The 27,835-nt window shown below is 41.7% G+C and overlaps 2 protein-coding genes and 1 long non-coding RNA gene across 4 annotated transcripts in view; 1 reads left to right on the plus strand and 2 right to left on the minus strand.

Moving 5' to 3' along the window:
- The window catches only part of ANK3 (ankyrin 3), a 430,392-nt gene extending 422,871 nt beyond the window's left edge, over nt 1-7,521 (minus strand). The window contains exon 1 of the mRNA XM_064145162.1: nt 7,338-7,521. Within this exon, the coding sequence (XP_064001232.1) occupies nt 7,338-7,385 (48 nt within the window). The 5' untranslated portion in view covers nt 7,386-7,521. The remainder of the gene's footprint in view (nt 1-7,337) is intronic.
- A 6,240-nt stretch (nt 7,522-13,761) lies between these two features.
- LOC135176259 (uncharacterized) lies at nt 13,762-14,536 on the minus strand. The gene is made up of 2 exons (XR_010302583.1): nt 14,170-14,536; nt 13,762-14,056 (listed from the first exon to the last, which is right to left on the minus strand). It is a non-coding gene; the product is annotated as an uncharacterized LOC135176259 (long non-coding RNA).
- Nucleotides 14,537-14,609: 73 nt separating this feature from the next.
- On the plus strand, nt 14,610-25,912 carry CDK1 (cyclin dependent kinase 1). 2 transcript variants are annotated; one of them, XM_064145175.1, is made up of 9 exons: nt 14,622-14,713; nt 15,124-15,278; nt 15,870-15,920; nt 17,289-17,445; nt 18,422-18,545; nt 19,511-19,681; nt 20,115-20,278; nt 20,424-20,565; nt 25,583-25,912. In XM_064145175.1, exons 3-9 carry the CDS (start codon nt 15,884-15,886, stop codon nt 25,706-25,708), a joined length of 921 nt encoding a protein of 306 aa, XP_064001245.1. In that variant the 5' UTR covers nt 14,622-14,713; nt 15,124-15,278; nt 15,870-15,883; the 3' UTR covers nt 25,709-25,912. The 2 variants fall into 2 exon arrangements, with proteins under 2 accessions (XP_064001244.1, XP_064001245.1); XM_064145174.1 differs by lacking the exon at nt 15,124-15,278 and having other exon boundaries at nt 14,610-14,713.
- Nucleotides 25,913-27,835: the final 1,923 nt, after the last annotated feature.

Below are 27,835 nucleotides of genomic sequence, written 5' to 3' on the forward strand. Positions count from 1 at the left end.
CACATGTGCTTTCTCTGTAGTATTTATTGAACAAGAGCAAGCAGAATCAAGGCAAAAAGAGGATTAAGAAATTAGCTTTGCCATCAGAGATTCAAAACACTGACTCACACCTATAGATTGTTCCCCTACATGAGGCCACATCTGCGGCACAACAAGTCATTATTTGTTAAATTGAATGTCACAAGAGCAAGTCCACATCCCAAAACATGCTGGACTTTTTCTCATCTTTGTCAGGTTGCAGGTACAGTACCCTAAGAATTCAAGCTGAATTCTCCAAATACAGTAATGAAGGATTATGAGGCTGAGCAGAAAAAAAAAACCAAACCACCCACCCACCCACCCACCAAAAAAACCCACACAGAAATAGACTGGCATCTCCTTATTAAACAGCATGAATGAGATGAGGTCAAGTATATCACCACAGAAGCTGGGATTAAATAAAAAGTATGGTGCCTATGCCACCTCAGGGTACAGAGAAGCTGGTCCACATTGTACTAGGAAGGACACTGAAAGCAAGAATTTTGGGCATGATGGTTCATATTAAACAATATAACAAAAAAATTTAAAGCCAGACATTCAGCAGCCACACAGAAATTTAACTTTACCTAATTTAAAGCCCAGCAAAACTGAGACACAATTGCTTTGAGCTATGATGCCAAAAACCTCCAACAACTTTAACTCCATATGCACATAATGTTCTCAGATCAAGTGTTGCAAGAGACTGTTAAGAATACCTTCCATCTCAGGAATTACACAAAGGAATCATGAGCAGAAATACAGGACAAGAGCAGAACTATTGTGCCTTACATCTAATCTCTAATGAAAGACAGTCACTTACAGGCATAGCCAAAGATATCTACAAAACCAAGAGAAAACTAAAACCACCACCAAAATAAGGCACACAGTATAGTTTCTCTTTTAAATTAATATCTGAAAGTCATATTGAAACCCCCCCCCCCCCCTCTTTTTTACTTTATTTTTAAGGTTCTCAATAAAATGTTTTCCTTCACAGAAGAGCACTGAGGACACTGGAGGATAAGGAACAAATAATGTTAAATTGTGAACATGTTTAATCAATAAGTTTATTCATTCCTATAATTTTTCCTTCAAAAAATATTGTAAAGTTGCTAATACTCTTTCTGATTTTGCTCCCTTAACACCAATCACATGACTACTCCTATATGCTACTACTGCTACTTTTCAATATTACAGAGTACTTCCATCTATAATTGGAGGACTCTTCTAACTTTAGAAGTCTCTTTTCTTTCCCTGAATGCCATACTGACTGTTAGAACAGAAGGCCAGCTGACTCAATTTTTATGTTAAGTTTATAGTGGCCCATTGTGCCCCACAGATATAATTTGAAGGGCATACTATTGTGACTTGGTCTTGTATATTCCCCCTTCCCCATTCACATGGATCATTCTTTTTCTTCTCACCCAACTACCTCAGCAGACTTTACAAATCAGTCCCCAAAACACCTTCTTAAAAGGGTTGGTCTTGTAGTTCAGAAGCAGAGCAGTCTGATTCTGTTCCTCCACGGCACAAACAGAAGACTTTAAAATAAGGAAAAAGAAGAGAGGAAACAATGAAAACTTTAATGAAACAAATGAACTTTACTCAATAAGCAACACCTGCAGTTCTCCTGCTTATCCTCTCTCCATGAGCCTTGCTATTATAAGACCCTGGCTTTTGTGCTTTTAAAAATGTATTGTGGGTTCACACATAGACCAAAGTCACTAAGAAAGGCTAAAACTAATCATTGATTTTCCAGTTTTGTGAGTTCTGTTCTCTGGTGGACCTGGGAGCTCTTTGTGCAGTAAAACTGGCAATTTCAGGACATATTGTCTTTGACTCAGTCCTAAAGCTGAACAGGTGTTTTGAGGAAACTGAACCTGCACAGACGCTGCTTTGTTGCCTAAGGCAGCACTAAACTATTAAAGTGACAGAAACGTGTCTGAGATTACAAGGTGGAAAAGAGAAATTCAATAAAATCTCCCTCACACAAAAGTGAGGACAAGAAAGAGAAAAGCAGGTAACCTTTCAAGAGCGAGACATGTGCAACAAAAATCTACAGAATAGTAAACTAAGAGAAAAACAAGTGAGAGTAATCTGCATAGAATGTTTCTATGAATATGGCTGTTCCCCACCACAGAGGAGTTCAGATTTGTCACTTTCAAATTCAGAAGACAAATAGCACTAGGAAGATATTCAGGCAGCTGTCTCTAAGTAATTCCTCGCTGGCTGTATAATCAGCACACTCAATACACTAATAGGCAAAAATGCTGAGTCATGAAAAATAAAAGCAGGTTAGCTGTTTAGAATTAAGCCAGGGTGCAGCAATTTATAACATTTCAAATGTCTATGTTTTTATAGAGTAAATGAATAGTCAGGGAAGCTAGAAAATCCATATTGCTTTCTTCAGAATTAAAAATACACACAGACCGCCCTAAAATGCAGCACCAATAACAATAGTATGCAAAGACCATCGAAATAATTTCCATCTGTTTACCCAACAGTTAGGATTGCTTTTAAAATACTTTCCAAAATAGATGCTATATCACAGAAGTCTCAGTGAAGACTCTTGGCAATAACTAGCTCTCATATGATATGCATATGCTATCAACTACTCTGTCATTGCAGATTGTTACTTTAGTTTCTCCTACTAAAAGGAGCTGTCATCACAACCTGTTTAAACTAATACAGGAGAACAGTGCAGATGCTGAGCCCAGCTCTTGCTTTAGCACTAGCACGCAGACTGGATGGGAAGATTTCAGCTCATGAATGCTCCCCAATGCAGCTGTGCAGAACTGCTTTCATTAGCTCATAACGTTTTCTAGGTTATTACCAGACAGAATCAATAACACCTACTGATAAAGTCATGATGCACACATCAGATACTATATGGAAACTTAGAACAATTTCTCCTTTGAAGGGCACCAACCTAAGTATGCCCTTGACCAATTTTAAAAGGAGAGTGAAAGAAATACGATAACTTTTGTATCTTCAATGAGTCAGTGGGAACAGAAGTTTTAAACTGTTTTATTAGAAGAATCATAGAATCAACCAGGTTGGAAGAGACCTCCAAGATCATTACCACATAATTAAACAGCCAATACTGAAACCTTTTTTGTGAGATGTCACAGGGAAATGTGGGAGAGAGAGCAACCACTACACCAAGACTAAACAGGTTAATTTTTGGTGAACACACTACTAAAACTGAGTAAGATTGTAAGAATCATGTGAACATGGAGACAATCATTGATTGACCTATTGTTCTCAGTCTGTAACATATCCTCTTCACAGTCATGCTGCATCCCATTGGCAAGGGCAGAAAAAAACAGTGCAAGCAGTAACTATATTCTATGTATTTTATGTGACTTCTGAGGTAATTCAACAGTGGAGAGCAAGAGGTACTGGCACCAACCATCAGCCAGAAAATGCAAGTTATCAAAAAACAACAACGTTTTTGTGTTTCTTAACTACTGCAGATGAGAGTAACCATTTGGAGTTCCTTCTTTTCTCTCTCTCTCTAGATTAAAAAAAGTAAAAGCAACATTATATTTTTACTTCTTGCCTCATTTCTCTCTCTCTTCTTTTTTCAGGGAAGAAAGGAACAGAATCTAAATTCACAGTATCACAGTATCATCAAGGTTGGAAGAGACCTCATAGATCATCAAGTCCAACCCTTTACCACAGAGCTCAAGCCTAGACCATGGCACCAAGTGCCATGTCCAAAACTATTTTTAATTATTTGTTTCAGAAAAATAAAAATCTAAAACCTAATTTTCATTCTTAGACATGCCAGCATCACAAATACTTATTTAACACTATGCATTTCAAAAATCAAGCATAAAATCCACAGAAACAGCTTATACCACCTTCATACCCCAAGTTCTATGCCACTCTTTAGTCCCCAGAAAAAGCTAGCAAATGTCATGAGCTATCTACAAAAAAGCAAGGGGGGAAAATGAGCTTCCTTGGGTCAAGTTGTTGTCAAACTCCCTCAAAGAATGCACTAATGAAACTTTGCACATTAAAGACTGTAAAACCATATTTTTGTCTGAAATAATGCAACATGCCAGGTATTACTTTGCCATTCTGAGAGCCATGCCAACAGGACTACAAGCAGCCAAATCAACAGCTTATCACAGAAGGTAATGTATATGGGAAGTACTCACATATCAGACAACACAAAGCAGCCAAAAAAACTTTTACAGGTAATCAACCACTGGGTAAGTACATCAACATTTGAGAAACAAGAGCATGTAAGAATGAAGCTCCAAGAAATTTGGAGGGGGGGGGGGGGGAGGAAGCTAACCTGATAAAAATGTAAAACAAACTCAGAATAGACAGCAGGGGCAGGAGCTTGCCTAGACTGAACGTTTGTCTGAAACTTAGATGCAGAACCAACAATCTGTATACTACACCGAACATCTGGGTGGTTCGTTTGTTTTTTAACTGCAGAACTACTACTATTTTCCCAAAAAGTTTCAAAGAATGAAGAAAATTTAAGTTTATTGTTGGTTTTGAGAACAGCTGCAATTGAATGAACTGTCTTACAGATTGCACTTGAAAGCTCAGTCTGTGAATTACATTTTCTACTTCAACAGCAAATTATTTTTTAGACTAACATGGCTTTCACATTTGAACAGTTTGTTGTGTTTTCTTTTTCCTCCTTGTGCAACAGTACGACCACTGTCTCCTCTCTTTTCTCACCAACATCTCAGTTTTAGGTTAAGTGGTGAAAAAGTAAGAATTTTTGAAATGAGAAGATTTAAAAGTTAGATCTCCTATAGCCCTAGACAGCCTCCAAACTTACAGTATTCTGAGCTGACTGAATATAAACACTATAAACTGTAACACAGCACTGTCAGTGACTTATAAATCTAGTTAACTTCCTTTTAGGTGCTGAATTTTAACAGCACTTGCTGTTGAGGCTCAGAACTCTCACAGTAAAGCAAGAGAAAACTAAAGAAAGCCCCTAGTGTTCTGTTCTTCTTGCTTTTTAAAAACACAATCTTTTGAAGAAAACATTACAGAGTACATATAAATTAAATAAAGAGCAAATAGATCTGTCTTGATAATTAACACCAAAATAGTACAGTAACATAAATATCTGTAATTGCAAGTTTTGAGGTGGTGTCATTACAACAATTTGGTCTCCCTCTGTAAAGCTTAGAAGCTATCTCAGAAAAAAAAAAAAGGAATATAATTTTTAAAGCAGGAAAAGTCCACATGCAATTAATTATTCACAGGAATTAGTAAATCCCTGTATTGTAACAGATTAATCTTACCATTAAAAATGTATATGGCAAATTAACTAGTATCTAGGAAAAGATAAGAGAGATGATAATGTTTTCAGCAACAAAAGTCCCCAAACTTTTCCTCTGGCAAGTATCAGCAGAGTAACAGCACAGTAACATCATTGGCAACAGAAATCAAGCTATGAGCATTAGGAAACTCCAATAAAAACATCTAGGATGTCAGGATGATATTTAGAATGGCAGAAAATATCCTCACAAAGAACTCACTAAAAACGTCAACCTTCTCAAAGTATGCCCCCACCTCCAACATTAGGCATTAATAGTGTGTCAAGATCTGAGCATCTTAGACACCCACCACCCTCTTGGGAGGGAAGAAAAAACAACCACACAAAAAGACACACAAAAGTTTAGAGTAGGATTGAACAGTCTCAAAACAATGGGAAATCAGCTGCCCTTGATCGTCTGAATGATCAGAGAGCAAAGCTGAGTCCCTTCAACAGGTCTGAAGCTACTCAAAGTCCAAGATGTAATATATACAGTCTGGAGACTGAGAACTGCCACCTTGTTTAAGAGTTCAATGTTTTTAACGTGGCCTAGGTTATAAAACTCTCAGTGTAGGTTCGGAAACTGCCCACATTGTGAACGCACAAGAGGTCACATTCGCTACACTTATCCTTCAGCCAAGAGAGGAAGTAAAAGAGCCTGGAGTAAAGAAGTGTTATCTTCGTGTCCTATGACCTCTCCTTCAAACACAGATGCCATGAAGTGAAGACCTGACAGACAAGAGGAACAGCATCTCGCTGAGACAGAACGTACAGAGAACCTAGCTGGTCTGTTCTCTCGGGATGTTAATTCACATTCCGGTTTAGAGCATGAACGCCAGACACTTTTGAGAGAGAATCAAAAGGAAAGGGAGAAGCTTATTTACCCTTGATTCATTATACTTTAATTTTACAGTTTTCAGTTTCAGGAGCTCTGGGCATAGAGCCTTCAAAAAGTAATTCACATTTACCATACTTTCCCAATCCTGAAACACTTACTTCTAGTGGGAGAAGTGTCATTTTGCTGGTCAGGTATTGTGTAATAGGCTAAGACGCACTCTTTTTCTCCCCTGAGAACATAAGTCTTCACAGTTAAAATTGATTATACCATTTGTGTTCAGCTGGAGGAATGTGGGACCAGCCTGCTCACTCGTGACACAAGGCAGCGCTTGTTAAAGCAATAAGCAGAAAGCGCTCATATTGAATACCTAAGGGATACGCAACAAGGTAGCAAAGCTCCTTCACCTGACCCTGTGGCATGGGTCTAACCACCGTGGGGGAAGGAGGACCTGGTTAAAAAACAGCTCCAGCCTGCGCCACATTCCAGCACAGCCTTACACAGCACCTCCTCTCTACCTGCCTCGCTGCCTGTGACAGCGACACTGAAGCCGTTCTGCTATGGATTCACCTTGGCTATCCCCCCCGGTGACATGCTGCAAACCAGACGCTACCTGCCCAGCAGCGACCCACAAGCCCAAGTCGACGGCTAAGCACCAGGCAAGCATGGAGGAAACCCAAGCCCTCTCTCGAGGGGGATGTCAGCATCCATCCACCCCACAAGCACCTGGCTGCGTCATGACCGAGGTGTGAAAAGCCAGCAAAGCACACGCGGTACGCCAGCGGAGGAGGCCAGTCCCGACACGGGCTGGGGTCGAGATTGGCAGTGGGGAGAGGGGGCTGGCCACGACCAGTCCCAGCCCTCACACCTTGGCGGGGTAGAGAGGGTGAGAGCCAGCCGCACCGCTCCTCTCCCACCCTACGTGGGCAGCTCCGGGGCCGCCGACGGCCAGCTGCGACCGTTAACGGCTGCGCGAGCCGCCTCCTCCCCTCACGGTACACGGTACACGCTCCCCGCCGCAGCCGCCGTCGGTGCCGCCGCTCGTAGCCCAGCAGCAAACGGCCCCGCTCCTCCCGGCAGCAGTGAGAAGGGAGGAGGAAGGACGAAAAGCAGAAGCGGTAGCCCGGTCCCGGCGCCACTGCCCTCACGCCGCCCGACGGCAGCGGTGCGGACCGAGGGCTGCTTGCTCACCTGGTCTCTGACGCCCCGTCCCGCGGGACGGGAGGAGGAGGAGGCCATGTTGCAACGCTCCCAGGCACTTCTCGCTCCACACCTCGCCCAGCGTGGGGGCAGAGCCGTCCCGGCCTCACCCCCACCGGCAGGCGGGCCTGCCCCTCGCCGCCGCCGCCCCCTCAGGTGGAGCCGTGCCCCGCCGGTGCCTCTTTTCCCGCGGCAGGCCGGAGAGGGGCGGGGCGGGCACGCTGGGCTCCCGGCAGCCTGCCCGCCCGCTGAGGGGGCCGCCGCCGCCCTCCCTCGTCCCGCCTGGTCGCGGGGCAGCGCGGGGTGGCCGGGCACTGCCTGCCCCTAGCAGCGCCCGCAGCAAGGCGCTCTGCGGTGAGGGGAGTGCGCCAAAGCCCTGCCGCGCGGGAAAAGAGAGAGGGCGGGCGGCTGCTACGGGAGGGCGTCGAGGACCCAGAGCCCCTCAAGCTGTAGCTAGGCCACCTGCACCAGGGCTTACTTTGAAACGGCGACCCACGGCTGCCAGTGCCAGTCCCGAGGGCAGGTCGGAGTGTCGCTTCTCCTGTCTGCCTGCAGGTCACTCTGGAGGGGGCCGTCTGGAGAGACAAGCTGAACTTTGTTACGTGAAATGAAAAAGTCAGCCAAGGTCTCTGTCTTGGCACTAGTGAACTCCTTGCCATACTCCTTACCTTAAAGGTTTGCTGTTGGATTGCAATAATGAGTACGAAGGTGTAGAATAGTTCCTACGAAGCAAATTCGAAGTTGCTTGATGAGAAGTACACAACACACAACGAGTGCAGTCAGGAGCTCCTATCTATAGTGGTTAGTGATACCCAGAACGTGTTTGAGTCTAGAGGTTTCTCCCCTCATGGTCAAAGCTGACAACTACACAAACCTCACACAAAAACTGCTGCATTGGTATTAAAGAATATTTTAAATCACTCTTATTGAAGTGTGCTTTATCACAGGACTTCAGATTGTGAAAGTATTGTAAAAGCAACTAACATCATTTTCATTCTTACTTCAATGACTTTATACTAACACACTTCTCAAAAGCCTGTTATGGTGCACCAAACTATTTTCTTGTTTTCAGTAGAACTTCTTTTACCAATTGGGAGTGGTTAAACACAACAAATGCTATTAAACACTAATTTATCTAGAAATATTGCTGATAACAGCTTAATCCAGTTACTTGTTGCTGCCCTGGGCCTGCGTGCTGTAGGTACAATTTAGGAAGGCAATACCCAGCTGTGTAAACTGACTGTAGGTGTTTATACATCACAGCGATACTGTGTAACTGATTGCTCATTCTCTCTATGAAGTGTGTATCTTTTTCCTTTGTATATAGAGCCAAACAAAAATATTTAACCACAGACCTTGGCTGTGTCTCATATGTAGAAGTTAATTCCCCAGAATATCTTTATCCCTCTTATTTTGGACATGACTCATTTCCTCATCCCACTCAGGGAGCTGGGAGACAGAGAAGATGGGAAGAAAGGGATCACAACCTCCTCACTGGCTATAAGAAAGCATGAAGCAAGGATGCAGAAGTTCACTGACAAGCTGTACTATCACTGGTGGCAATTAGCAGCTCTGTGGTGGCCAAGCATGACTTTTATACAAGTCACATACCACATCATCACTGCATACCACCTTCCCATCATTCTTCAGGAAGGAAAATTGTAAAGACTTAAATAGAATTCACAGATTGTGAAAGAAAACACAGTTTAAGGGGGACCCCTCCCCACATTTTTACTTTAAGTGAAAAGTAGTTTGTAATTCCACTCTCACGAGTGATAGGACACATTTTTAAACAAATTCAAGGGTGATGTGTACATGTGAATCCATTTCCATGGGCTCATCTCACCTGCACTCTCACTTGGACGAGTATACCTTCTTGGTTGAGATCTGGAAGGATACCCAGAGGGAAGAAGTTTACTCCCACTATTTCACACCAGGATTCCCCAAAGGAGATTTGGAAATTCAATGTGCTCTTGCTGTGCAGTGGCTCTGGTACAGCAGAGTAGCAGGTGGTTGTTGTAAGATGAAAAAAAAGTGGCTAAGAAGCACAGAGAAAATCCGAGGTGACTGAGGAGAGAAAGATTTGTTGAAATGAAACAAATACTCCAGCAAACAGACTTCTAGCGTAACTGCCTTCACCTGAGGAAGGCTGCTGATAAAGTTATATTTCTACAGCTGTACTGACCAGGCCTTACATTTGGACAAAGCCTAAAGGAACTGAGTTTGAGATTGCCTTGTTGTTGTGGGCTAGGAACTTTCTCCCCTCACCATTGGAATTTACCAAACTCAGAGAGCGTGGAAGTAAGATGAAGCTATATTTACAGCATGACAAAATTTACGAGCATATTTACACAATATATTTACAAGTATTTACAATTATATACAATTTACAAATAATACAGAAATCCAAACTCCCTCTCAGACACGGGAAACTGCCCAGAAGGGCTCAATGCAACCCCCCTCTTTCTCCCTCTACTTCCCCACACAGACAGACAAAACAAGCAGCAAAGCTTACATTGTTTTCTGTTAGCAAGATTAATGAAAAGATAGCAGAGCAGAGTTAAGAGGAGAGATATTAGATCCAGTGACACAGACTAGACTGAATGAGATTGTTTGTATTTTGGCATTTTATTCCTCTCAGCAATGAATGATATACTCTTCATCATTATTTTCTTTTCACAACCAATTATCTCATTTCTCTCATTAAAATATTCCAATTAGCCTCAAAGCAGCACACTTGTTCACCTGAAGGACTCTGCTGACAGCCTTTCAGAGAGACCTCAAATCCAGTGCCCTCCAGCCACAGCAAACTGCCTGCCTACATCAGGGCTGAGAGCTGAGCTCCAAAGCGTAGTTCTAGATGCACCTCTGCCACCCTCATACATCCAAAAAAACAACTAAAAAGCAGTTTATTGGGTTCTGCCATTTTTCTTCTTGTCTAGAAAGCTGTGTGAAGTGCAAAAACCAAGAATTGGAAGCAGCCACTTTTTTCTAAGGTTTGTTTTACAGGATCAGAAGCAAAAGCTTTGCCTAGCTTAAGTTAATGGGAGTTTCACCAATAACTTCAGTGGAAAAGCCTGGATGCTTGCCCAGATACTCCAGAGAATCAAAAGCCTTTTTTACCCCTTCCTTTTTTTTCATTCCCCTGGATTGATACACATGCCCTGTTTACCTTACTCATTTAATTAGAATTGTATTTCTCTTCGGGTTTGTATGTAACCATCTGTGTGTCCCACAATAAAGGAAGAGTTCTAGTCATAGTGAATTGTTCCTCACAGTGGCACATGAGTTCAGCAAAGTCAGAGCTGAAGGGAGGTTTCAGACTTCACATCCAGGGGCTACACGTTTCAGAATCTGGAGGCCAGTCCCAATACACTTACTGCTCCCTCTCAACAGCTCCTTGCACTCTGTGCTCCTTTTCGTGTGCTGCTACCAAGTTCATGGTAAAACTTCCCCTAATTTCAAATTCAGCCAAGTCTTCCTCCAGGAAGATACAAGCCCATGAATAACCACCAGACTGACATTTCCTTCTAGCCACAATTTTGTTATTAGAAATATGGGGATGGTTTATGATATATTCATTACTGCAACCATAGAAATGCTTGAATTTCATAGGTAAAGCAGTCTAGTGCATGACACACACTATGCTATTAAAAATGATACTTTAAAAAATCTGAACCTAAAATAGTTTAAATGCATTTACAATATTTATACTCATGCTTTCCAGAGATATTGACACTTATTTTTTCCTTAAGTTTCCATTCTTTCACTTTATTGTCCAAGAGTTTTCAGGAGCTTGTTGCTTTCTGGCATCCTGTCAAAATGATAATGCAGGATAAGAGCAGTAGAGGAGTTTTTCACTGTCCTATGTAACAAGAAGAATTTAACATGTCAAATGCATCACCTGAGCTAAGCAGTGAAGAGATTATCATTCCTAAATGCTACTAAATCTGCCCTATTCTACTTTTTTGTTACATTAACAAATTAATTTTTGTTTGTAATAAATGTTAAAAGAAGCCAATCAATGTTTAAATTTGTCTGCTTCTGAGCACAGTAAATGTGATCTAGTTTAGATGTCCTCATTGGTATTCACAAATCAGTTGACCTTTTCTAATCCCATCCCATTATGTAAAAGACAGAATACACATTCTCTCTTCCTTAACAATGATGTTATTGCTGAGGAGAATATGACTAATATATGAAAGACAAGATGATATTGACTCTTGCAGCTGCCCTCTACTCAGCATAGAAGGAGTCGTTCAGTGTACTACCCTGGGTTCTTAGCCATGAATACAACTGTAATACTATAATCTGAGCTTGGCATTGTAAGTCTGATCCTATATATGCCTTGCACAAATAGCATTGAAGTTCAAGCGAGGCGAAGTTTTGGATACTGAAGAGGTTTTAACATATATGCCTTGACCCATTTATATAAATAAAATGGTAATTAATGTCATATTGTCAAAGTAGACCTAGATTCCTTTGATGTTTGCTTTTGAGTCTTCCTTCAGTTTTGCATTCAGATCTATGTTTTGCTGTAAAGAGGAACAGCAGTCCTAGAGATTCCCACATCTGTCCACGGATGACTCAGCAGGCTCACTGCTACTGTTCCTTCAAGCAGAACAGTCAATCTCTTTAAAACACTGAAGTCAATACAAGCGTAGTTGTATCACTTCTCTTGAGCAGTATCATTAGCTACTGCTATGTCTAAAGCAATGACCAGCATGAGATGAGCACTATCCAGTGAGAAAGGAGATGTGATTTATATCCTAAGGTTGCACAGACAATAGCAAGAAGGAGGAAAACGCTGGGTAAGCAGGACTGTCAAGACTGATATTTGACTAATTAATGCCATGACAGGTCTCTACTTACATGTGCTCTGCCTTTTAAGCAAGCCAACTAGAGCCCACTGCTACACAGAGCAGGGCAGAGCAAGTGAGCAAGTATAGTACAGGCATCGAGTATGCAGCACTGCTAGTGTATAGAGTTATGCCATGCTGTAAGTTGTTTGTACACAGCTGCTAGTTCACCTCATGTGGAGGCTGCAGCAAAACAGTTTGCTTGAGCGGCTTACTTGCGTTTAAGCCAGCACTATTTGTGCTCTGAGGGAGTGCCACAAGAGCCAAAGCAAAGACAGAGACAGTTATACTGGGCTTCAAGTGCAATGGCAATCAGAGAGATCTCAAAGCTATCTGCCTCCTAAGTTTTCTCTGAAGGTATCAGAAAAGGCCGAACTTGTTATCTCAGGTACCAGTTGATGAGATCACAGCCTCAGATAGATCACAACCTTGTATTCTGCTGGCTTTGTAGAGCAGTGTCCTCAAGGGTGAAACAGAAGTAAGGCTAGTGGGCTACAGTCTAAGAGAGAGATGCTCCCCTTTGACCAACTTTCCTCCTGGTTTTCGCCACCCAAAATTCGTGAGGCAATGTGATATTATGGAAAAAGACATATTCTCAAACCATGTGAAAATGCAGTGAGCCCACTGAGAATTAATGCTCGATATTCAACAGAAATGACTGGATGAGCACAACTAAGAAATATTCCTGTATATTTAAACTAAGTTGGAAAATAAAAATAATAATGCTGCTTTCAGGAAAATTCAGATCCATGTATTCAGTACTTTCAGGTACAGTATTTTTTTAATATTAAATTAGTGTAAGTAATATTAAACTAGATTATTAGTACATTATATTACTACCTCCCCCTCCACACACATGTTAACTGAGGTTACCATTTGTCTGGGATTTCCCAGACATGTTTTCCTTTTTTCTGGAGGAAAATGTAGACTTTGGCTACCTTTCAAAGGCTGTCCTGGCTGCCTTAGACTTGTTCTACACAAAGGAAAGAGCAAGGCACAGCAGGTCAGAGTCTTTTCCTATGAACTGCATAAGATGTGAAGCTGCATTTCCATCTGGGATTTCCCAGAGTTGTGAAAGTCCTGTTCTAGGCAAGTAAATCTGCAGCAAGTGCTGGAAGACACAATTCGAGGCAAATAGAAATCTACAAGCATGCACAATTTATGCCGCAAAAATTCCCCAGGAGGGAGGGGAAAGTGAAGGATTTTTTTCCCCCTGAAACGTAAGTGTGTTAGAGGGGAGGAGCTGGGCCTTTGCCTTGCAGGGGCTAGGGAAGAGAAGGAAGCGCACCATAAACAGTCCTGCCTGCTGGAATCACCCTCCCAAACAAATGCTTTTAAAGGAAGAAGGTGTATGTTTTCGTACACAGCAGCCCGCTTTGCTTACATTTATGAGGAGTAGTACTGATCTCCTTCAAGGATGTTGTAATGGAGTGCGATGAAGTAATCAGAAAATGCAGTTATTCCAGCAACGTGGAGTCGTGCTTGCATTTATTTCCCTCCTGCACGGACTGCACGTTTCCACAGCAGTCTGTTGGCCCAGGACGCCAGAGTGGGTCAGCAGCCTCACAACATCCCCACGAAAACCTATACATTTAGAAACACGTTTTCTCTGCAAACCTATGTAGCATTGAAGTTTCTAATTAATACACTTTTGCAATGTTTGGAATAATATTTTCTTCAGCTTGTTTGGTTTTGATTGTTTTTCTTCTTTCTTCTCCTCTCTCAAATGAGAACACATTGCACTGGGACTTTTCCAGGGTACCGATGGAGTGAGGTTGCCGCTGCCAGAGCACTCACTGAGCATGGCCTCAGGAGCTTCTCTGGTTACATTCCCGACCTTTCTTTCAGAAGCTGTGAGAGCACAGAGAATAATTGTTCTTAAGCTGGGAGCAGTGAAACAGAACTTTGATTTGCTATAGACATAAGTCTCGCCTTTTGGAGAATCAAGGTATCCAATGACCTACCCTTAATGTGTGTATTTTAAAATCGGCTTCAAAAGTCACAGCTCAGCAGCCTTGCAAGCAGAAATAATCGATGTATGCTCTGGCATCTGAATCTACACTTGCTGATTCAAAGCAGCAGCGGCAGCCACAAGCCTGCCTTCAACCAAAGCCGATTACCTTCCCCATTCCATACAGGCAGGCTAATCTGTTATCTGCGCAGCGATCGGTTCACCCCCGAGCACCTTCCCATCTCGCCATTTGGGCAAAGAAACTTTCGAGTCCTGCCTCCCTCACCGGCCGCGAACCAATCAGACACTCAACTCATTCTCAGCTTGCCGCGCCCGGCCGCACCGCTGCTACAGCGGAGGCGGAAGCCGCCTTTCGGCTTTACTTTGGCGCCGCCGCCGGAGCGAGGCTGCGCTGATTGGCCGCTTTGAATCCTCCCGGCGCGTCGCCATTGGTGGAGCGCGGCGGCGCGCGGCTAGTTCGAATGTGCAGCGCCTGCCCCTCAGCGGTCTCCGGGACGTCCTTGCGGCGGGGAGTGGGTTCGGCGGTGGCGCCTCAGGTAAGGACGAGCAGAGCTGGCGAGAGGGTTCCGGGGGTTTCAGACTGGCGCTGTTTCCGCGGAGGGGCCGCTGCGCTTCTTTTCCTTAGCCGCTGGTGTAGGCGGCCGCGTCACGGCTGCAGGAAGAGTTGTTTCGTCGCGCAGGGCCGAGGCTGGCGGATGGCGCGGGGCTGGCCGTTTCCTAGTTTCTGCTGTACTTAGCCCTTGTTGCACCGGAGGAATGGCGGAGGGGGGCCCGCTCCCTGGCAGGGCAGCGTGCTGGGTCACGCCACGGGCCCTGTCCCTGCTTGATTCCGGCGAGGTCGCCCTTGAGAGCTGGGGGGAAGGGAGGCGTCGGGGCATCAGCTGTTAGAGCGGATGCTTGAGGTTTCAGCTGTCTCTGATCCCAGCAGCAGTGTGGCGTTTTCCAGGTGTTGCGACGTGTGACAGCAGGGTAGGAGCTAGGCCGAAAGGGAAGCGTGCTCCTGTTTCGCCTGCGCGGTTAGCGGGCTAGGGGAGAACACTCGCTGCTTTCCCCGCTTCGTCAGCGACTGCCTGAGCTCGGAAGCCTTCTCTGGAGCTGCAGGTAGCCGCAAATTAGCTCCTTACCTTGTAACGTTTCCGAGCCTGGTAGTACAGCTCAGCTGTGCTTAGCAGAGATCACGAGTCACATGGAAAGTCTGAACTGCCAGTCCCGTCAGGTGCCAGTGCCTCCAAGTATTTTGTGCCTGACAATGTAGTTTAGGTTCATAGCTCTGAAGACCTTGCAGGGCAATTATCATATAATAGGGTACTGCTCTCTTTTTACGTGTTGCTTGCTAGCTTCAAACCCTGTGACTTTAGACAGTAGAGCTCCTGCTAATCATAACTATTTCAAACTGATGCCTGCCTAGAGTGTTTTGGCTTGTTTTTGTTTTTTTTTTTTCAGTTACTTGGAGAAGCTTTCTTCACAAAAGCGTTTTTCTCCTTTGAGTGTCCACTCGTGCTTTAGGGTGTAGGTTTTTGGACGGAATCCCAAATAGGAAGCTGTGCTTAAAGTGGAGTGGTAGGTGCTCCACCTTACATCCTAATCACAAGGCAATACTAGGTTCTAAAGACTTGGCTTCATTTCAGTGACTGGGTAGTGTTTGGAACAGCAGCTGTTCACTCTTATGGCTTTTCTTCCTGTTAATTTCAGGGATAACTGTAACAATGGAAGATTACACAAAAATAGAGAAGATTGGGGAAGGTAAGTACTGAGAATTGTAAACTTTGTAGTGGTCCAGAGTTTATCAGGTGTTGTAGACGCTCTGTATTCTGGCTATTTGAGAAACTTCTGATGTTCAACTAAACAGCAAAATACTGCAGTAATTATCTCTTTATGCAGAGTTTTGAGACTGCCTTTCTTTTGAAGATGATATGGTCCAGCTGAAACAACTGATCAATGTTGAGAAGTATTTGGCTTTATATTAATGACTGATGGTGCAATTTTCTTCCAAGGGTGGTGGTGGGGAAATGCTCTTAGGCCTGAAACCAGCTTTCAGTTTAGGAAGCTCCTCTATTTTGTCATGTATGAATTTCTTTACCAGTTGCCTCTGAAGTTGCTTTGTGTAGTATATTTATTTTGCTTGGAACTGCTGGTAGGTAGCAGGGGCTTGTGGATTGTTCTGCTGGGATTAAATCCAGTCACTCCATGTGTTAAAGAGAAAAAGCCAGGTTGTATACCTCTGGAGAAGCAAAATTTTAACAACTGTAAGTTTTAAGTCACCAAGAAGATTGCTTCTATGCAGAAGGTCATCACAAGCTCACTTTTACTGGAAATCCAGCCTGAGTTACATGTAGAAGTCTGTGTTTGATAATGGTCAACCTTTATGTAGACTTGAGAATTTGCAGTACATTACTCTGAAAAGGTACTCTCAAAGGTAACTGCACAACTTATGGGCTTGAATTTTACAACAAAGCTTCATAACTTGTGTCTGAATCATCTCCCTGAAAGAAACTACTTTGAGCTTAATCTGAGAGATTAATGCATCAAGAAAGAGCATATTTAGAATCCTTGACAAGCCAAGATATCCTATCTCTGTGAACACTGATAAATAAAATAGATTATTGGTTTGAGTGTTACCACTGGCTCCAATTTCAGTTTCTGCTGAGACCCACAGCACTACCCTTTCCTGCACTGAGGTTTCTGCTAGAGGTATAGATGGATAGAGCTCTGACTGCAGAGGCCTCACTTTTTTTCTGCAGTTACAATTTTGGCATTTAAATACAATGTATCAGTGGCAAAATCGTAGGAAGTATAATGACCTTGCCTGGAAACTAATCAACCTGAAATCATAGTATCTGTTTTTGACACCTACATTTTCCAAATATTTGAATTTCACACTGAGGCTACACAGTAGTACCTTGCCCTAACAAACACTGTTTATGGGTGGCATGCCTTAAACAATACTACTGCATGGTTAAATGCCAAAAACTAAGTAGTGGTTTGTAGTCAAGCCAAACACTTACAGACTTGGTTGCAAGGACTTGCTTGTGGTAGCAGTTCTTACTCGCAATGACTTCTCTGTACCTGGGCTGGTATTTCCTATGTACCTTTCCCTGTCTTTTTGTTCAGGTACCTATGGTGTTGTGTATAAAGGTCGGCACAAAACCACAGGCCAAGTGGTTGCAATGAAGAAAATACGTCTAGAAAGTGAGGAAGAAGGTGTTCCAAGTACTGCTATCCGAGAAATTTCTTTATTAAAAGAGCTGCATCATCCCAATATAGTCTGGTATGCATATACTGGTATTTAGCTAAACTCTTTGAAGGGTGCTAGGTCCCTTCAGATAAATTATTTTTCCACCATTCTAATGAGATGAAAGCTACTCTGCTTAATACAGGTCTGCTTAGTAGCAAATAGCTCTAATTCCAAGACGTTTATGCCAGTTTTCTGATTAAGACTTTTTCATTGCCTCTTTCCATTCCATGAGTCTAAGGAATTTTTGTTAATTTTGTAAATTATCTGCAGAGTGGTTACTGTCAGAATGGAGATGGCATAACTCACGAAAACTGGTTAAAGCTGTTACTTTAGTTGGTCTCAATGTTGTCACCTCGGAATAGCAAGATTTACATGTTATGTTATGATGCTGCCATAGCTGGCACATCTGAGCTATCAGTGAAATTTCCATCAGTGACTACTTGACATGTAGAATCGATGGTAGCTATTGTCTTTCCCACAAAATATTTGCTTTCTCTTTGATGCAGCAAAATAATTTCTAATGTGTCTTGAAACTGGCCATGTTACAGCTGTGCAATGTGTCAATGCATGCGTGATTTGGTTTAGGAAGTTTTATCTATCAAAGATGAAAGGGCTAATTAAAAACCCGTGTAAAACCTGTTGTCTACTAGGTTCTTGTTACAGTATTCCTAAACTATCCTAGTAATTCATGCTCTGCAGTAATAAACCAGCTTCAATGAGAAGTGGAGCACCAACACCCACAGCCAGCAATCTTTTCCTCAGATTTTGTGCCCAGTACTAGGCACGAGGAACATGAGTTTAAGAGGAAACACATCTGTCTAATGCTGCTTCGATATCCTTGATTTTCTAGATGACAACATAACTCACTGTTAGTCTTTGAAGTGTGAAAGCTTGTTAAGATTTACATAACAGGAACTCAGAAATGTCAGTTTGTATCCCTGCTGAGAGGAGAAATGTAACCATGAGTCCATGCATTTTGCAATGAAGTTGATCGAACACTTGATTTTAGTCTTCAGGATGTTCTTATGCAGGATTCAAGACTGTACCTCATCTTCGAATTCCTTTCCATGGATCTCAAGAAATACTTGGATACTATTCCATCTGGCCAATATTTGGATCGTTCACGTGTTAAGGTAATGAGGACAATTTCTTAATATGATTAATCTAAAGATGACCTACAAAACTATAAGCAGCTCTTTTATTTTCTGTGTAATTTAACTCTCTGAGATGAAACAAAGAGGTAAAGCAGCAGCTACTGATAATAAGATGAATGGGAGTTTTGCTCTCAAATGTAATTTCCAATTCTTTTACTGAAATGAAGATGCCTCAAAATATGCTTAAGTAAATAATTGATTTGCATGGCTCTGTGATTGATATTAACCCCATATCTGCATGGATCTCCATGTCATACTGCTAGGGAGAGAGCTAAAGTAAAGGAACAGCTTTATGTTGCAGAACATAACATGCCCTTGTGGCCAAAAAAGCCAATGACATCCTGGAGTACATCAAGAATAGTGTGGGAAAAAGGTCATGGGAGGTTTTCTTCCCCTTCTAGTTTGCCCTAGTGAGGCCACATCTGGAGTATTGGGTCTAGTTCTGGGCCCCTCAGTTCAAGGACAGTGACTTGTTGGAAAGGGTGCAGTACAGGGCTACAAAAATGATGAGAGGATGAGAACATCTCTCGTATGAGGAAAGACTGAGAGAATTGTCTTTTTAGTCTGGAAAAGAGAAGACTGAGGGAGGATCTCATAAATGGTTATAAATGCTTAAAAGGCAGGTGTCAGAAGGATGGGCCTAGTCTTTTTTCAGTGCACAGTGACAGGACAATGGATAACGAGCACAAACTTGAACATAGGAAGTTCTATCTAAACATAAGGAGCAACTGATACACTTTGAGGGTGGCAGAACACTGGAACAGGCTGCCCAGAGACAGGATGGAGTTCCCATCCCTGGAGACATTCAAAACCACCTCTAGGTGAACCTGCCTTGGCAGGGGGGTTGGGCTCAATCTCCAGAGGTTTCCTCCAACCCCTACTGTTCTCTGATAACACTGTACTAAAAGTTACTAATTTTCTTTCTCCCTCTACATTCTTTCTAGAGTTATTTGTATCAAATCTTGCAAGGTATTGTCTTCTGCCATTCAAGAAGAGTTCTCCACAGAGACCTAAAACCTCAGAATCTCTTAATAGATGACAAGGGAGTGATTAAACTGGCAGATTTTGGATTGGCTCGAGCCTTTGGAATTCCAGTGCGTGTATACACTCATGAAGTGAGTTGGAACATTCTCTTGATTGATTTGAGCAATGCTTACTATCTTCTGATAAAAACTGAATATGAAACAAGTGAAAAATAGTAATTTTTTTGATAGTTTGACTTCAAAACTTCAGTTTTATTCAGTGGCTTTCTATTTCCTTGACTGGTTTTACTCTAAGATTCCAAGGCTCTTACGAATCCCACCTAGCAATCCTTAACAGTGAATTGGATGGGCCAGAACTTGTTGCTCTCTGACATGTAAGGGTATTTTTGCTTCACAAAGTGCTGAAGTTTGTGAGGTTTGCATTAGTATCTTTGCTAAAACTAGCCCTGGATATTTTAACAAAAGCCCTGAATACTGCTTAATAATGAATGAACTGTTGTGCTTGCAGTCTTTTAGAGAATCTGTTTCTGCAAACTTACTGAAATAAATACCCTTTGTTTGATAGGTAGTGACTCTGTGGTACAGATCTCCAGAGGTGTTGCTAGGATCTGCTCGTTACTCAACTCCCGTAGATATATGGAGCATAGGTACCATATTTGCTGAGCTGGCAACTAAAAAGCCACTTTTCCACGGGGACTCAGAAATTGACCAGCTCTTCAGAATCTTCAGGTATGTCAGGCTGAACCATTTCTTGCTACTTTGCAGCACTGCATGCAGGTGCCATGTGCTTATTGAAACTGAGCTACTACTGAAACTATAGTAGTACATACAGATTTCAGACTAACTGCTTAATATTTTGCTTATACTTGTGTAGAGCTTTAGGAACCCCCAACAATGATGTATGGCCTGAAGTGGAATCTCTGCAGGATTATAAAAACACATTCCCAAAATGGAAACCTGGCAGCCTTGCAACACAAGTCAAAAACTTAGATGAAGATGGACTTGATCTGCTGTCTGTAAGTAGTCTGTCTTAAACTGCAGCTTTAACAACCAGAGAGAGCGCTAGAATTAAGATACTGAGATCTTTAAACTATCAGCAGTGGTATGGATTGCCTTTTTTTTTTTGTAGAACTGATACCTTGTGTGGCACTCGCTTTCATAAGTAGCAGATAATTAGACCGCTACTCACTAAGCAATTATGCCTCAGCTTTTTTATACTAACAGGCCAGATCCAACTTGAAAAAGAGAATGAAATCTTATAAACAGGTTTAAGTTGAAGTCTTCTCTCTTAAAACTAGTCATGACTTTCCTGGTAGCAGCAGTAAGCATGATGTGACCCCGTGACTGCAGATAGAGTTGGAAATGCTTTTCCTTCATGGTAGCAAGTGGATTAATATTTGTGGGTTCATTTTATAGTAAAAAAACACACAGCTTTAGTGGTGGTCTTAACTGAATACTCGGTGATAGAAACAGCTAAATGTATTGCTTAGCTGTGAAACTAGGTGCTTAGTTTGTCTGCCTTTAAGTTCTGAGCTAATTTTTTTTTTTTCCTGTGGTGGGTTAACCTTTTAAATAGGTCTATTTTGTGTCAAACAAGTTCAGTTCTGTGGGCATGGAGCTGAACTACCACACTAAGATTTTATTTGATCTGTTTTTCTTCAGGCTTTTCCATTTAGTGCTCTTGCAGCTTGTGTGCTGCCACTGCAGTCTAATTTTGCTTAGACACAGCTAAGCATAAGAACACACTTGTAAAGCTGCATTTTTACAGTGCAGACTTGCATCTGGGAGTGTGGAGTAGGTGTTCTGGATCTTAGGATAAGCTCAGACTTCAGAACCATCTCTGTATAAGGGGAACCTTATATGGCAATTATCTGTGTAGCTGGCTCGTGGCTTTAAGCAGTCCCCAAATAGTTTATTTCTGATACTGGTATGGCTATGTACTCTGAATGAAGTGGTGTCACTAAAGAGGTTGGATGTGGCACTTGGTGCCATGGTCTAGCCTTGGGCACTGTGGTAAAGGGTTGGACTTGGCGATCTGTGAGGTCTCTTCCAACCTTGGTGATACTGTGAAGTCCAGATGACCACAACTTCTCACAATTTTTCTTCTGCAGAGTCACAGGTCAGACTGACAACCTGAACAACAGGTGTTAGATGCGTAGCTGTTTTGGATGGCTCTTTAAACCTTGCAGTAGTATTGTTTTACAGAGAGAACTGACTTAATTCCTCTGTGTCTGATGGCATCACTATTACATGAGTTTGAAGTGGAATTGTTACTGATTGTGTTTACAAACTAAAATCAATAGAACAGGCAAGTGAATCTTGTTGATGTTATCATGTAACTGGCCAGCTAAGTAATCATCTAAGCTTAGTTGTGGCTTCATTATGTAAACCAAATATTTTAGGCTGCTGCTAATTAAGGCAAAACCCCTCAATGGTACTCAAATGGTATTAACACAATATTAAATTCTGTAAAGTCTTGTATACTTAAATTTTGAAATTTTTTTGCTTCCTATTAATGCCTGGTGACAGTGATATACCTGAATTCTTAAGCACCTGGAATCCATTGTTTTGGCATTTACAAGCCTGAAGCAGTAATTAACTTTAAAGGTAGCACAGGCACCTGCTTCCCTCTAGAGCACAAGCTCAGATGTGTCAAATAAATTGTTAATTTCATCTTCTACAGATGAATGTAAATAAAAGTAGTATGTAAAATCACTACAGCTGAAAATTAGTTATGTAGCTTTAAGACAAATAGCTTGAGCTTAAATCAACTTGTAAAGCTCCCTGTGGGATGAAGTCTAAAGATAGTTAAATGTCAAGACTGAATACTGGGCAGAGGAGTAGTGGTTAAGCTTTTTTTTCTGGAAGACAAATTTGTTGCAGGACAAACAGCTGGTAGAATCCTGATGACTTGACTTAGAAATGTAGTTTCCTTTACTAAAGAGAAATCTAAGCAAAAAGACTGCAGAGGCTTTGCTAGTTTTAGGTCTAGTAGAAAACTTTTAGATGGTTTATTCTTTTCCTCTTTTTAGCCCCTGTAGATGCAGGTTTGTGGTTGATTTGGTTAGTTTTGGTTTGGGTGCATTGGTGTTTCTGTAGCTTATTTTTAACTTCTAGTAAACTAATTTCTTGCCTGCTCTAAAGTTCTGTGGGGTACTTTAGCAGCAAAGCATCCCTTGTAGATTACAGACTCTGGGTTTCTTGACTTCTGCCTCACTGTATACAGTTTTTCTGTTTGGACTAGTCCACTTGAAAAGTGTGATGACTATGCTGCACCAAGCTGAGTAGAAGCAATTTGATGCTACTTTCTTCAGTGAGAGTTTAACAAAGTACAACCACTTGCCTTTGATGTAAGCACTCTGAGTATTAAGAGTTTAAGGCTTATAATTTCCCTTAGTTGAGAAGCTGAGACTAATAATATAGAACCAGGCATCAAGTGGTAATTTAGTTCAGTACCCCAATAGATTCATGGCTTAGTTATTGATGGAAGAATAAATGGTTCTTCCCTTTCTGAGATGTTATGACAAGTAAAAATAACCTCTCCCTCTATGAGAAATCATGGAATGTGGGGGAAAACTTGTCTTTATGGATTCTTGATTATTCCTGTGTGTAGATGACTGAAAAGGTTAGAAAAACAGGAAACAGTTTGTCTCCTCACAGATGAGACAAGAACAGGGAGTCCCAGGTGACACTGGGTTCATGCTCATGTACTGAAGAATCTCTGGTAGATTCGTCTTTTGATGCCAAGTAATACCTGGAACAGACAACTCCTAACAGCTTGCATTATACACTCTGAATTTAAACTCTCTCAGCTAAATTTCTCTGTGGAATACACTGGATTTTACCATTCTCTGACATTACCCAGTAGGTATGACCAGGACCTTCAGCAGACACTACCTCTCGGACAGGTTTTAATTCCCCCCTTCAGTTCTTCCATAGTATCTTTTATCTCTGTACCCAGAGTTTTTATAGCAGAGGCTAGGGCAGAATGTGAGTGTATTCTGCTTCTTAGCTGCCCATGGCAAATCATCTCGGGAAGGATATCTCATAGCCACAGCCAATAGGAGGCATGCCCACAAGCTAACCTTACCAAGAGGGGTTGCCAGGTATTTGCCCATTTCACTCTCCTCTGTAAGTGGCTCTAGCTGCTTTGCTGACTTGTCTCCTATCTGGAAGGCATTTGCACCAACAGTATGGCATCCCACCAGCCAGCTTAGGATTGGCTTCCCTGATGCACTTGAATATTCCTTTCTAACTTTCCTGATCTCTTTGAGGGGATCATTGAAATCGTGGCTATCATCCTCCTTCTCTTCCTCTGGTTGTCCGTGGCCTAGAAACAGAACTCTCTTAAGAGCACTCTTAAACTCCTCAGAGACATCCTCCTTCTTGGCAGCCAATCTAGCATATCTTTTCTTGTCAGAGTATTGAGATCTGAGTGTAATAGCTAGGTCTCTAAGGCTGTATTTTATTTCTCTTCCTCTTGTGTACCAGAGGTCCCCTCCACTAAATCTTCTCATGAATTGCTCTTTGTCAAATGTTTAGTCTCAGCTTGCACCTCTGTGGGAGAAAGAAAGGCAGCAGATGTTCCTTCTAGTTAGTCTGAATCACTGAGGGTCTGAACTGCTGCCTGTGAGGTTGAATTTGGTTTAGGGTTAGAAGCCTGTGGATTTGAACTAAGTGTAGAACTAAAACCAGTTGAAACTTGGACGGCTTGAGCCACCCTTTGGCCATCTGCCATGTTATTGGTAGATAACATACTCTTGGCTAAATGTCCAGAATCTACGATAGCACTGTCCCCTTTTTCTCCCCTCATGGGAGTTTCAGAATCATTGTTTACAGAACATGAAACAGCTGATTTCCCTTCTATATCAGTAGCTTGTGAGCCTTTGGAAATCTGCCTCTTTTGTTTTCTTAAAGCAGCCACAGTCAAATTTTTCATACACAATGCTACCATTAGTGCTAAAACTAAAATTATTACAGCTATATTAATACATCATAAGCAAAATACCATATTAAGTGTATAAAACTCACTACAGGGGTCTGGAAGTTCAGGTTTTGGCCAGATGATACACATTAAAGCTGTAGGAGGAGAAAAAAGAATTGTAATATTGCCCAACTTATTAAAAGGGGAAGTGGTTAATAGTTTCAGTAATATTAAAGCCAACCCAGCTGCGAATGTAATCTCCGAACTCCAGGAGCATCCCATTAAACTTTTTCCATATTAGATCAAAAATCAATGAACCAAGTTTTGCTGTCTACCAACAGTAGAAAAACCAAGCCCTAATGGGTTAAAAAATAGAAAATAAAATGTAAAGTTTCTAATTAAGTCTGGAAGTTAAGATGAAGCTATCAAATTGAATTAGCCTCACACTGGGTGCCAAAATAAGATCTGATTTGGGAATTACCTGCTCTCACACACAATGAAATCACCCAAACTAGACTCAGCCAGCTGGAAGTTAAGGAATGAAGCCATATTCACAGTTTAGCACAATTTATAGGCAGATATATACACAAACCTTTACAGTTATATACAAGTTAAAAGTAATACAGAAGCAAATTCTCCTCTCAGGCTGACAGGAGGCTTCCAATCCAAACCTCCTACCCCTTCCCCCTCTTTCCCTCCCTTCATAAATAACCAGATGAATCCCTCTCTATGTCACATGATAAATCTGGAGAGTTTGGAGGCAAGATGGCAAAAAGGTTAGGGGAAATAAGGCATTAGGTCAGATTATAGTTAAGGCAGAGGCAACCCCACACAGACTGCCAGAGAGAAGGAGCAGAACTAAGCTGAGCAGTGTGTGACAAGTGAGTGTCTTATCTATTATTTTGACTAGTTGCATTTCTCAGCAGAAGGATGAGTGGTACAGGTTACTATGTTTTTTTTTTCTTCTCACAGCTAAGGATTCAATGTCTCTCAGTAAAATATTCCAATTAGCCTTAAACCAGCACATTGTGGTTAAATATTTACCTATTTAACATGATGTTGGTTCCCATTTCATGAAGTAGTAAATATGTTTGTTTTTTTTCTTCCAGAAAATGCTGACTTATGACCCTGCAAAAAGAATTTCTGGCAAAATGGCCTTGAACCATCCATATTTTGATGACTTGGACAAATCTACTCTTCCTGCTCATCTGATTAATAATAGACCTTTGGACTAAATCAACCAGAGAGAAATAATTGTGATTTCTTTCAAGTACTTCTGTAACTTTTTTATCTCTTTCTGCTCTAAAGCTGTTCAGTTTGTTTTGGATTTTAAGTGTTATGTAAATATTAACCTATTAGTGTTGATTTAAAATACAATGCAAATATTGCTGCCATTACTGCAGCGATGTTTCTATAAATAAAGCTTTACATTCAGAGAAGGGCTGAAGTTGCTTCCAGACTATGTGCTCTAGAATAAGACTGCTTTCTTTGGAATGTGCTGGTGAGGTGCTACTTCTCTTAAAAGCAGCTAACCTAAACTATTAAACTGATGTTTGTGAAAGCACTGGCATTTGGAATGGGCTGCCCAGAGAGGTGGCAGAGTCCCCATTCCCAGAGGTGTTTAAAAGGAAACCAGATGATGCACTTGGTGCCATGGTTTAGTTAATTAGAAGGTGTCAGGTGATAGGTCTTTTCCAACCTGGTTGGTTCTGTGATGGGAAGATACAAGAGGAAATTCCTCTGAAGTGTGAGTTGGTCCAGTAAAATGCCAGTTACAATTCTACTTGAGTGTGACAATGTGCCAAAGATATCTGGAATTCAGGTATTCTGAAGAATTGCAGCTTACTATTCAAGCCAAATAAATGGCCAAACACATCTTAGGGTTTGACTTTTTGAAGGTGTTTAGAAAACTCCTTGCTCTGTATACTTTTCTGTTTTCTCAAAGGCCCAAGACTTTACCTACATATCAGCATGTTAACTTGTGATTGGTACAGTTTCTACTGCCAGAGCAGCTAAAATCTGGCATCTTAAATTTTACAAGGACTGTCTATATATCAATGTGTAACTAAGTGCTTAAGAGGGCCCCTTCCAAATGCTAACAGTAATACTGTTCTCTGCTAGAGCCCCTGGATTATGCTTAAGTTTGCTAACAAGTCTGTCTTCATATAGGAGCAGTGAAGTAAATGTTGACTTGACTGCCAGGAATTGTAATTCTAGACTGAGATGCTACATGCCTATAGACTCTCCTATGATTAAGGCAGGAGCTTCCCAAAACTTGCCAATATTTAACTTTACAAACGAGAGTGTTGTAAGAAGTTGAAATGAAATTCAAAGGCATACACTGATTGTTTGTTAGATGTCCAATTGCTTTTTCTCTTGGCTTATGGATATGTCCATGAGGAGGGGATGTGCTTCTGTCTTCAGGTTTCATTGGATCTAAGCACTATAATTGCTAGCTAAGGGCCAAAGCTTACAGTAGAGTGTGGAATAATAATGAAAGCACTTAGATGTCTAAACTAGGTATGTGAAGGGAACAAAATGAACTCTTCATGAGCAGTGAGGTTTGTAAGAGCCCTGTCCTACAGCAGCTGAAGAGACACAAATAAAAGCAGTAGAGATTATGACATCCTGTCCCTCAACTGCTTATGTATTGAAGAGTAGCTGTAAGTGTTAGACCTAAGTTTTGGTAACAAGTAGCACTTTTAGATGTAACTATCAGTTGGGGTGTTAGCATTGTCCTCTGTGGAGTGGTTCTTGAAAGTATCTGGGTGCTGTCAAGTTAACAGACTCCTAAGAGTGGGAAGTCAAGAGACGACTTGGTGTATATTTGGTTATACAGAAAGGTTTTAATTGAAGGTAGAGGAACAGATTGTTGGCTGCTTTCTATTAATACATCTAATAACAGGATACAATTTCAAGACAGATTAAGCTAGGGACCTAATTTATCTGCTTTTGAATGTAGTACTTTGAGCTTTTCAGGCTGAAGGATAGTATTGCTGGTGCTAGCTGTCTAGGAATAAAGAAGGGAAAACCTGCTAGCAACTACTCTGTGAACCAGAAATTCATCTGTTTAACCAAATACTGGGGACCTTTAGTTTGTCTCTTCCTATTGGCAAACCTTTACTTAAGCTCCTTTTTGGGGAAGACTCTTGATAAGTTGTACAGGGTTAACCCACTTTTGGTTAACCCAGGGGCAGGTCTGAACACTACCAGGTGATGGTGGTTAGTCCACTCCCCCTTCCTATCTAAGATCCAGAAAAGCAGAGGGACTTTGTGTGTTCTTTCTCTCCCCTGCCTTCCTGCTCACCAGAAATCACCATTCCTGTTTTCCTGCTGCTCTTTGTTACACCACGTGGCCATCA

Source organism: Pogoniulus pusillus, chromosome 6 (genome assembly GCF_015220805.1).
Source record: "Pogoniulus pusillus isolate bPogPus1 chromosome 6, bPogPus1.pri, whole genome shotgun sequence".
Lineage (NCBI taxonomy): Eukaryota > Metazoa > Chordata > Aves > Piciformes > Lybiidae > Pogoniulus > Pogoniulus pusillus.

Coding starts and splice junctions, on each gene's coding strand:
- CDK1 (XM_064145174.1), top strand. CDS start 15,884: ATGGAAGATTACACAAAAATAGAGAAGATTGGGGAAG. Junction 20,279..20,423: donor CAGCTCTTCAGAATCTTCAG/GTATGTCAGGCT, acceptor ATACTTGTGTAG/AGCTTTAGGAACCCCCAACA. Junction 20,566..25,582: donor ATGGACTTGATCTGCTGTCT/GTAAGTAGTCTG, acceptor TTTTTCTTCCAG/AAAATGCTGACTTATGACCC.